Below are 12,171 nucleotides of genomic sequence, written 5' to 3' on the forward strand. Positions count from 1 at the left end.
CGCTGTCAGCCAGTGCACACCAGATGCAGCCCTAGACCCACTGGTGTGAGTGACACCACCCAGTCTCAAACACAAGCAGAACTAGGTATCGAATTAAGAAAATTATGTCAAGCAGCTATGTGTTCTGCTGGCAATGAGGGCATTCATAACTAGCACTATTTCAATACTAGCAAGCAGAGTAAGATTAACTACCCAGTTAATTTTCATTTCTTTTGCATTGTTAACACAGTGTTAACTTTAACATATCTGCCAAGCTTTAATATGTTTATAGGGCTGTCATCCCTAACCACCTGCATCCCTGTCATCCTTTCCATAGAGAACCAGCTTCTTCAGTATAAAACAATATACAATTCCAGCCATTAATCAAAATGTTCAGAATGAGAAATACTCTCTAATGAGGAAATTATAATCTGGAGAAAGACAACTAGAAAACAGGATTAATTCCAAAATCTGACTCCAGAAAGCAAGGCGTTACACAGCCAGCACATGCACAACATACCGGGACATGCAGTCTTTACTATTTGTCATGTCAGTATCTTTAATCCATTAATCATCTGAAACATTTGAGAAAAGTAAAGTTTCTATATTTTTAGATGTATCTTAGAAGAAAAACTGCAGTTTTATTTTAATAAATAAATAGATAGCCTCCACAAGCACATCAAAGGTAAAGCCCAGTCATAATACCCCAACCAGCCACGTATATACTACAAGACAAATCCAGCAGTTTCAGACTAGTCACAAAAACATTGTTTGTTTGTTTTTTTTAATTTGGAGAGGGAGCATTACTGCAATGAAACATGATCTGTATGATAAAGGATGATAAGCCATTAGTTTCATAGTAATGAAGCAACTCCTCTAAAGAACATGGGGTTTATTAATGCTTCTCCCCTTTAAATTACAAGGAATCTGTAACAGCTGTCTTTATAGCATAAATACACAGTAGAATGTCATTAAAGGTCTTTCTAGCAGGCTTCATCTAAACATCAAATATCAGGAACCTCTGGTACATTCACTGATACTATGACCTCAGAGATGCAGCTATTTCACACACACTAAAAATAAAATCTGCTTATAAAAGGCAAGGACATGAACATACTGAAAAGAATAAAAAGTTCAGGCAAATTGTTTCTACTCCTGATGCTGGCTAAATCCTACATAAGTGATCTCTCCATAGAACCTTAAAAAGTAGAGCAAGGCTTCTCAAAAATTTGTTTCCTTGACAACATCAACAGACTAAGAGAGGTAGGGAAGCAAAGTCATAAAATGCCTTGTAGCTTTGTTAGGAGAGATTTTATATATATATATCAGTATGTGAGATGCATCTATAAAGCTAGACTTCTAGAAAAGAAGTTACAGCAGTGTTATTTATATTTTTAAACAGCAAAAATATTCGGAATTTGTCAACTGTTAAATAAATTGAGATACTCCCATAGTGTGTTACAGTAACTTCAGAATTCAAAACAATTCTAGCTCCACTGTTTCCAAGCACCAAAATCTAGAATTTTTCACCAGCAATCTTACTGTAGCATCCTGGATAAGGGACAGCACCACCATACAGTTCTGCTATCTCAGGTGACATTCTGATGTTCAAGCCCACAGAAAGCAGCTGCCCACAGAGATCCTACGCATAATCAAAGGGATTAATTTATGACACTATCAGTTAAGCTTCATTAGAGATACTACTTCATTGACATCTCCAGCCCTGACTTTTCTTCCCTAGTAGGCTAGCTATGCTGTGGGGAGGACAAAGTTGCTTATTTCTCTACTACAGGCTACTTCAGAGCCATTAAGGAAACAGCTGGAAGAGTTCTCAGTAGAAAGGAAGTGCAGAACTCAGCCATTCAGGACAGACAGGTTTCTAAGGAAAATAAAATCCGATAAGCATTTATTATTCTTGACATATCTGTAAGCAATAGTATAAGTAACCAAAATTCCAATTCTCAGTCCTTTGGGATTTCCATAGAAAGGTTTGTGAAATAACACCATCCTAACAGCCATGTCCCCTGAGCACCTCACCTGTGGCCACCTTGCACCCACTGGTCAATGTTAACGCAATTTCACAGAGGTCTCAGTACTTCTTCCCATCAAGACCTAATCAAGCTAAGCAGCTGAATAAAAAGGAAAGACACTGCAGAAGCCCTGAAGGAGAGAGAGATTGAAGAGGATCTACAGCCAGCCAGCCTCAAGATACAGCCAGGCTCCATTAATTCTGCTGCTCTTGGGAGAACTTTATTTTCCAAATTTTTCTTTAAACAATTCCCAGTTAGGACCAGTGAGAACACAGGTGTACTAGCTGTGCCATGAAATATACATCTTCCTCTGCTCTTCTTCCCTACAGCCATATCCTCTAACATGGCCAACATGGCCATAAAGCAGTCAAAAATGCTTTGCAAGACCTCTTGGGGTAATACTCTAGTGTTCTTTAAGGAGATCCTAATTCAGGAGACACTTCCAAGCATAAAGAAAAACTAACACACAGAACTGAAAATCTAACCTAGAAGCTGACAGGTTCACCACATTTTTGTCTCCTTTTTAAAAAGATGTTAGTTTTAGCCCAAGTGTTAAGATAAATTCTAATCCAAACCAGCACTGTAGTTCTTGTTAGTGAAGAAGGAAAGAAAACAATGGCCTATCAAACAGTATAGAGATCAGGATGGTGCTACTTATTCCCAAAAGAACATACTCCTTCAAAAAAAAATCCTTTGAGGCACAAGAGCATCGGCTACTAAGAACATAAAAACTATACAAGTCATCTCCAGATGTGCATTCTGAAAAAGTGAACAAAGGCATTACAAGGATTTCTGTTTCCTTGACAACAGCATTACTGGAAACAAGAAAATAATTTACAAAAAATCTGTACGTAACATCTCTAAATGTATCCAAGTATTAACATACCAAATGTGGAACGACTCTTACCCACACATACCTTTGGGGTGAAGAGACCAAAATCCACCACCTTCATGGACTATTTTTTTGCTGACTTGTGTTAATGGCTTTTGCAGAACAATTGTGTGAGAGCTAAATATTACACCCTGACCTGTATTATTGTCTAGGCATAAGCACAGTCAGAAGCTTTCATTGATAGTCAAGCACATTCCTGCCTGCATGATGTTCCTTTTCTTACAAAATAAGCACTACAGAGAATACCTTTCATTGAACTGTATGAAAAAAACTTTGTTAGAAAAAGATCAAGGTATACAAGGAAGCCCTCTCAGTACTCAGGAAACTGGTATTACTACGCATATACTTAGAAAATAATAAGTGTACTTCCATCTTAATAATCAGCAAGCATAAAGTTCTTGGAAAAAATACACAGTTTTAAATAGACAAACGAAGAAGGTCAGAACAAGGCATCATAAAGAAAACTTCAGTATTTCAGAATAGTCTATTTAGTCGCTTCTTCAACAAGAAAACGATGATTATTTCACACATCTAGGCAAGCAACTCACGATATACAGAATATGAGCATTTCCTTCCCACTTCCAAAACAGTGGGGAGAACTTGTTATTTTTAAAATACAGTATTAAAAGTGTACAAACATCAGAGAGATCTTTTTTAAAAACATTTAAATTAAAGTGGAATATATGTATTAAGAAGGACAACTCCCCAAACTCTCATCTTATATATTCAGCTATGGTTAAAGAAGTATTGCCACAATTAGATTCTAAAAATGAATTTAAGAATTGCAATACTTGAGGTACTAGCAGCAGAATACCTAATATTGCTTAGTGAACAGCTTGAATCTAGCCTAGCAGTGATAAGGCTACAGCCATCTGACAGCTACACATGAGCTTCCAGTATGCTGGCAGCTTAAATTCATCCCTTATAAACAGGCATGCATGTGACAGAACAAGAAATATTGCCTGTTTCAAGTGAACTGTGTGCAGAATGGTTGAAAACAGCAAAGCTTCCCTGCTCTGAGGCAGGGTAACAGTAGTGTCTAGGAAATCTGTACTGCTGCCGTCAGTGCTTACACACATTACACGGATGAATGGAGCCATCATGTTCCATCACCTTCAGTTCAAAACAACAGGATCACGAATAACAAATCCCTACAACATCCTGGTATGATCTCTTTCTCCTAACAAATACCCAACAACAAAAAAAAATAAAATATTTTGAAAATATGAATAAAAATAGTATTTCTTGTAGTACTTGATACACTCCAGGAAGGAAAATCTGTACATTAAACTTGACCAGTATGAGTAATACACCACTCTGTATCTAATGATCACAAGAGACTCTCCTAAGATTGGAGAAGTATCTGGAAGAGATGTCTTGAGGTAGCACATTACAAAGATTAACTACTTTGGAGCTCAGAAATCCCCTGATGTTAAGACAAGCAGAGACGAGAAGAGGACTTCTGATCCAGTGAAGAAACCAGAAAGGGCACCATAAACCTTTGATTTGTTCTTTTTCCCTTCCACTTGTGGACCCTACTGGAGATTGACCCCTGGGCTAGACAGAGCCTTGGTCTGAACCAGTACGGCTGTTCTTGTGCTCTTAATCATGAGAATTAGCCAACACCACTGTTCATCAGCCTGACATTACCCGACTAATTGCAAAAACTTTTACTCTTCTTGTATAGATTCAGCTGTGACTTAATGGACCTAGAGTTCAACTAGGCAAGTAGGGAACAAAGTGTATAAGAAAACTTCCAACAATGTGTTAGAATACAAGTCATTCCATCAAAGTGCTATTCATATACATTTTGCATACTGAAGAATCACAGTACTTTATTTCCTTGATCTTGTTCATCAGTGACGGAGGAAAGTGCTGAAAACAAAGAAATGTTTTGCAGCAAATAGAATACCTGCTGTGATGCTCTAAATAGGAAAGCAGGAACACAGAATTAAAAGTTTACAGATGATTATATAAAGATATTACCTTGAGCTAATATTAAGACAAATTAGGAAATACGGAATAATGGCATGGAAGTCTTTAAGTTACAAAGAGTTAAAAAGCTGTCCAGAATTAGCTAGTGAAAATGTTTACATCTCTGTGGATCTATGCAATTATAAGGTGTTCCAATTAAAAGATACTAACAATGTGAATGCAGTACAGTGGTTTCTGCAATTGGTAAACATGTCCTTCAAGAAACTAATTTTGATCTACCCTAGTACCTAAGGTAAACAGCCGTATTCAATGATAACCTGTGATTTTGGATTCTTTATTTCTGGCTTAGAACCCCAAATACCTAAACAAGGTCTGATGTTCAGAAAGCGTTGAATATCGACACCATGAAAAGGAGGCACCTTTAATAACAGGGCTGAGTCTCAAAACTTATGCAAAAAAACACGAGAATCAAAAATCACAAACAGTATTTCAATGTTTAAGTAGACAAACCCAAAAATGGCAGCAGGAGCCTAAATTTCATTTACAGCAGTTATTAGAAAGTAGAGAGGAAGTATTACCCAAAGAAAACAGATATAATCAGTTCAGACAACCATGTTTCACAATCCTTAAAATACATACTTAAGCTAGAAATATAAGCCAGTGATTACACAGTTAGAATGTAACAGTGAAGAGCAGCACTGTCACAGCACTGCTCCCAGCAGTACTTTCCCTGATTTGAATCAGGTTTTCTCCAGCTACCTAAGCTGGAAATACTCTCAGCTTCCCTTTCCAAAGGGGAAGATCAAAAACCTAAGAAAACAGAGGCTGAAAGACCTGCCAAAGCCTAGATCTAAGCTTTTTTTGTTTCTTTTCCCTTTGTTACAAACTTAAAATTTAGCTTGAAATATTGTTCTATTAATGCTCTAGATTTGAAGAACTGTGGGTAATTTATATGCAATACATATTACTCTCATACAAAGTTCTATCTTATTTTCATGTCTCCACGAAGTTTTCTTATACACTTTCAATAAATGCATAAACTTTTAATTTTGGTGCTTCAATGCACAATTACAAATATTCTAAAGTCTTCTAGACCCTAAGAGGCACCTTTTTAGAGACGATGCCTTTCTAAGAGGCTGAGGAGCCCCATCTGCTGGTAGAGCGTTACTCTAGAGAATTACACCCCTGAGCCAAGAACTGCTTTTTTTCCAACTGTACCACAAAAACCAAAAAACTCAACACCTAATAGCAAGTACTTTTAACAAAAAATTAAACTAAAAACAAACCTCTAAAACAGTTCATTCCTTCCTAAATATGCAAGATACTTATACAAACTGCTTCATATATTTCCTGACACTAAGCTGTTCTTCAGTCAACAAAAGCTGAAAACATCAACACATTTTTTTGCAAACATTTTACAACGACTTACATTGATTCATAAAGATGGTAAAGTGCATGTTGGTTAATCTGGGAGAACATAAAAGGATGACTGTTCTTTTCCCCTAGTTTAAACAGGACACATACACATGCTTTATAAGTAAGAAACCATATAATCAGTTCTATATATATATATTTTATGTGTCAGATATGGGCAATTTAGTCATAGTAATTTAGATGGGAATAAAGAAAGTAAGATCACCAAATTAAGATAACTAAGCGAAGTATTTCTTCCTTCTCCATGGGGGGAAAAAAAAAAAAAAAGTTATTTCCCAAAAAGAAAAAATTCTTAGTTTGTGCTGAAAAATTAAAGAGGAAAATATTTACGCATGCTGGAACAGACAGAAGATGTGAAACTGTTTGGCTAGACACTACAAAAATTGCATATTACTAGAGATCCTTTTATTAAAGCACAACTTAAAACTATCACAGTCAGATATGCTCAGAGAAGAACTCTCAGTTCTGAGAAATCTCCACTAATATTGGAATCTTCAAATGATAAATGTCTTAATGTAGAAACTGAATGCAAGGACTGAATCCTCGATATTTACCCATAAAAATAATCTGTCACATGAATAATGGAAAGCAGAGAGTTTTGAGGCTCTGGATTGCCTACTCTTTGATCATTCAGGGACTCTAGGCTTCTAACTGTGCTTTGAGTTTTATCCAAGTCAGATGTTCCAAGTAAATAATGCAAACATCCTGAGTGTCTGCATATTCCCATTAAAAGAAAAGAGAACACACTTGCACTGCCTGGCTTTAAACTAGCAATTCCAAACAGGTGTTTTTGGAAGAAAACAACAAAAAAAAAATGTAAACTCTGGGAAAGTATGGGATTAGAAAAAAAAAAAAAAAAAAAAAATTACATCCACATCTGCATTTTCAATCAGTTGGTTCAGGCTCTCACCAGAAAATGGAAACTTCAGGCAATGATAGACAGCAAAAAAATCCCCAGAAAATAAACTACTGCCATGATGGTCCTTAAGAGATTTATGGGCTCATGACCCCAGGAAGTTAGTAAAACTAGTTTCAGAACATCAAGTCCATACTTAATCTAACCATGCCCTCTACTGGCCCAAAAGGGACTGGTCTAGAGATGCTACTGCTCATTGATTTCGTTATGAAGTAACTCTAAGAACCATTTATAGGCATTTCTCTGCAGGCTACCTTTCAGAATACAGAACTGTGTTTTAATATACTTTGTAACGGACTTTGAAGAGTTGTCTGCATTATTTATATTAAATTACCATGGTTTTCAGCACCTAAAGCAATTAGTTTTCTTAAAAAACAGCTTTACTGTTAAACACTGCTTCCAATGAGGGGTGTTAACACTATCCTACAAAAAGAACATAATCTTTCTTTCTGCTTCGACTACAAATCAGGCTATTATTTCTATTTTTTAAATAATTTTACATTGCAATAACTTTAATTTTAGATTGCTTCCCAAATTTAACATGCCAATAATTTCACTTATCAGTAAAATGAGGTTCTGGGATAGTAAACAAACATTTAACATATTGGTGTGACAGTTTAAGACAAAGTCAAATTCAGACATATTTAAGTCAGAGGTGCTTATAGTCTTGTACAATCCAAGTGTAAACCTCTGGCTAACCAAAAACATCAGCACTTTTTGCATACCTTGGTCATTTCCTTCTAAATCAGTAGAAGCCAAGATCTAACTTACTCAATGTACACTTGTAAAGAAAAAGAAAGGCATGTTTTTTCCTCCATATAATCTTTAAGATAAAGATATCAAAAAAACTTGGGAATGAAGATGAAGGAGGAATTACCTACAGTTCAAACTGTGCAGACTTTAATGATGTGATAGGTTATGCTGACCACAGAAATCAGTGAAGTTATAACTCAAGAGAGTAAAAGATGAGCATCTAAGGGGAGTAAATTTTATTCTTGCTATAGATCTGGGTTTTTCTCTTCTGTGAGCATCAGTGCTTTAACAGATATTAAGGAGAGCAAAAGAGAAAAAAAAAAAAAAAAAAGAAAAAACGGTCCAAGATTGAAGAGCATCACTGCTTCAAAGATGGAAAGTCAGGACATATTTCACAGGGCCCCATAGCAAAACTGAGGAAAGAGGAAAGCAAAGAAAAAAGAATGCTAAGATAAGAAAAATGCAAAAACCAAAGTAAATGAAACCCAATTCTCCACTACAAAGTAAATGTCAAAAAAGTAAAAAAAAAAAAAAAAAAAAAAAAAAAAAAAAAAAATCATCTCAATTTTGGTAAGAGAATTTAAGAATTTTTTCCTACAAGAAATCATAGTTCATATTCAGTTTTAAAGTTCCCTCCTCTCCTTTGGCTTTATATGTATGCTGATACAAAGGGTGTTCTTCCTGCTTCTTAGGAAGATTTACTTAAACCCCTAAATTTCAGAACCAAGTTTTACAACAATTGCATGGTGCTATGTCAAACACACGTTAGCTACAATAAAGCATGCCTTACACCAGAAGTGACACTTTCTGTGTGCTCTTATCAAAACTACATTCCTGTGTAAGCCTACTTCCAAAGGCTATTATTTGAAACCAGAGGTGGCATTAGTCTATATGTAGGAAAGCAGACACAATTTTTTTTTATTACTTTTTGTTAAAATACAAGCAAGATTCATTGGACTGACTAAATTAACAAAGAACTGAAGCCAAGTTCACTAAAGCTAGAAGGAAAATACACTTCAAGTATTGAGCAATTAACTCTTGAAACAAAGTGGGAAGACTCCTTAGATATGACTGGACACCTTTCTGAGATCCAATACCTGCCGCACTCGTCCAGAGGAAAACCCATCCAACCTGACATACCTCTCCCACCAGTAGTCACTTAGGCCTGTCAGAAAAGTAAAACATTATTCTAGTGTTACTAGGCAGTTGTTTAGTTACCTAAGGCAGAATCTGTATCCAGACCAGAGTGCTTACCATCATTGTGACATTAAAGTAGGAAATAACTAAAAACTAACATTAATACAGATTATGAGACATGACTTAGTAGAAATCTAACTTCTTAAGATCTAAATGATCTTAATGTCTAATAAAACAAAAACAAGCCCCCCAACATTCCAAGTTTATGAAACTGAGTGTAGGTATGAAGGATTACACTGCAAGTTTATAACAGGATCTTGCACTTCAAAGTATGTCCTTGAATTCTGAATTCATTGGAACTGTTAACCACACGCAAGCAAGGATGTTATTTCCAGAAGACTATTATTTAAGACAGTATTTTTAAGTTTGATGATTGCTCTGCAAAGTATCTTGTTTTACATTACCTTGACTGTTTTGTCCATAGAAGCTGAGAGAAGCATGTGACTTTGTTCTCGCACAGGACACCACTGGATTTCATTAACAGGGCCACTGTGTTTAGTCATGTAAAATATTAATCTTTTGGGGACTTCAGTTAATTTATATTTGGATCCCAAGTATGGCTTAATTAATTCAGAGATCTTTCTTGAAGTCTGCTCTCCTGATAGGCCAAGCTTAACATCACAACCTGAGGTATCTTTCTCATCAGATTCTTTATTTTCAGGCATGCTGGAATTTTCTTGACGCAATCTTTTAGGGATATATGGTCTGATTCCTTTTATGGCAGTAGTACTGTCTTTATGCATTCTCTTCTGGGAAATGCCACTTCCAGAGCTCCTTGAAGAACTTGCTGGTTTTTCATAGTTTTTATTGTACATGCATAATGCAGTATGGTCAGAGTACGCTCTCCTACAATAAGGAGATGTCAAATCAGTGTTGTTATTCTGTGCATAATGCTCAGGGGGATCTTCACAAAGAGTGCTTGTGTCAGAGCTGTCAGTGTCCTCAGGAGGCTGTATTTCATATGTAGGTTTCGTACCCGAACTACCAGGTGCAAAGTTCTGCACACAATTCACAGAAGAACTTGGTCGGCTTGTTTGTCTGCTAGAAGTATCGGGGACTTCAGTCTTGCCAGTTTCTGTCTCAGAGTCTGAATCATCATAAGCAACCAGTGATGAACTCATGACGGCTAGACACAGCAGACTCCAGAAATCTCAGTGCTGGAATCCTCCAAAATTATGATCTACAATAAAGAATTGATTATTCAGAGCACAATTTATTACAAAGTCTACAATTTCAATAACTTAAGGATACAAAAATGTTTTTCTTAACAAAAAAGCCACAAATTTTATTCCTGCTTATTAATTAAATTTATTTCATTATTATAACACATCCGTACATTCCATTACTCATCACTATTTGCCTGCAAGTTCTGTGCATACATTTTTAATGCATTGCAGAGATGTATTCACATATGGTAAAACAACGAAAATGAACACGAGAAGGAAAATAAACTTGCAAGGTAAGTACACAAACCACTTTAACCTTACTAGCAGTAGCACTTCTACACACACACAAAAGAGAGCAATTAATTATGCAGTGTTTTGGTATCTACATTTATAAGAACAAACACTACAACTATTCTGGAGTCAGGCTAACAATATTTACTTCTTAATAGTGCCAATGACTTGGAAAAACTATGAAGGGGTTCAATTGGCAACTAAAAAAAGTAAATTTTTTTAATTTTAAAAATATTTTTGACCCATTCAGCAGTCTTCTAGTATGAGGAAAACCTTCTAACTAAATCCACAGAGTAAGTTCCACATAACCTTTAGTTTTACATAACTGACTTATGCCTGAATTGACTATTCACATTTACTTACAGAAAAAACAAAAAGCATAGATACCTTTACAGTGGAATACATTTTTTCAAAGTGTCTGTGAGAAAAATCTCACATTGAGACTGTGTATGTAACGCGCTGAATAACTCGCCACTGTAACAATCTCACCAAGCTTTTTCCAATAATTTGGATGTACAGGGTCAACTACATTCAAATAATTAATGCATCTGCAAAAACAATCTTTCAACCTCTGCTGTTTACAGTCCAAAAGTACTGCTATCCTTCAACTAAGATTAAGAGTGATTAAATGGGACTTTTTATTCCTGTTTTGTTTCACTGCCCAGCTGTTAGCACTCATTATGCTAAAGTGATTTAGCCCATAACACTTTCAGATCAGCTGCTGAAATTTTTGGTTTAGGTCAGTGAAGAAACTGTCCTCAAAAGCACCTTGATTAAAATAAGAATGCTGTATGAATGTCGGTATTGACCTAAACATTTGCAGATTTGACACCAGAAGTGTAGATCCCACAAATACTACCACAGAAGCAGTACTCTGGAACTTGTACAGACTACTCATTTAACTCCAGAATTAGATTTGTTTGAAGTAAAACAAGCAAGTTTCATCTAAGCTACACAAGTGTTACATTATATGCTATGTAATGAAATTACCAAGCACAGAACCAGAAAATAGGTTCCCATTGAAACGTACACATTCATCATCACAGATTCTTTCCGAGATAAGTCTTGAAGAGGTTTAACTGCAACAAGGTGACTAACACCTTAGCCATAAAAGCATCATGATCTCCCTCTAGAGGACATTTTGTCTTTAGCTGAAGTTTATGGTATCTATAAGTTACAGCAACTAAAAGCAATGAAAGATTTCTTTTTTTCAACACTACAGCTTCATTTATTAAACAAGCATTTCACTTAAACAGTATCAAGGGGAAAAAAATGAAGTAGTGTTTCAGGAAAACCTAACTAACAAATTTAAAAAAAAGGTAAACTGAAGTTTTCAGCAGTGAACTTAAACCTCTTATCAAATAAATAGTAACTCTGAAGGACTGCACTTCAGTAATTGCAACAGCTGGTTGCAGTTTGTACTGTAGGGATGGAAAGAGGCCCCAGCCCAAACGCATCATATTCAAAGAACAAACACAGTAAGAAGTTGACTTCTGGCTAAAAGCTATAAATAAAGATACACAAGTGGATGTGTTTTGACTTCAAAGGTACTTTACTTATTTTAACACCAAAAAAAAA

At 35.8% G+C, this 12,171-nt stretch overlaps 1 protein-coding gene across 1 annotated transcript; it reads right to left on the reverse strand.

Annotated features, from left to right (window-relative positions):
• Nucleotides 1-9,540: 9,540 nt before the first annotated feature.
• LOC103771599 (WD repeat-containing protein 25-like) lies at nucleotides 9,541-10,260 on the reverse strand (the record flags this gene model as incomplete). The annotated part of the gene is made up of 1 exon (XM_008938900.1): nucleotides 9,541-10,260. A coding segment is annotated over exon 1 (717 nt), but the record flags the coding sequence as incomplete, so codon positions are not given.
• Between the last annotated feature and the right edge of the window lie 1,911 nt (nucleotides 10,261-12,171).

The sequence above is a fragment of the Merops nubicus genome, unplaced genomic scaffold (assembly GCF_000691845.1).
Source record: "Merops nubicus isolate BGI_N331 unplaced genomic scaffold, ASM69184v1 scaffold32674, whole genome shotgun sequence".
In the NCBI taxonomy this organism is placed as follows: domain Eukaryota; kingdom Metazoa; phylum Chordata; class Aves; order Coraciiformes; family Meropidae; genus Merops; species Merops nubicus.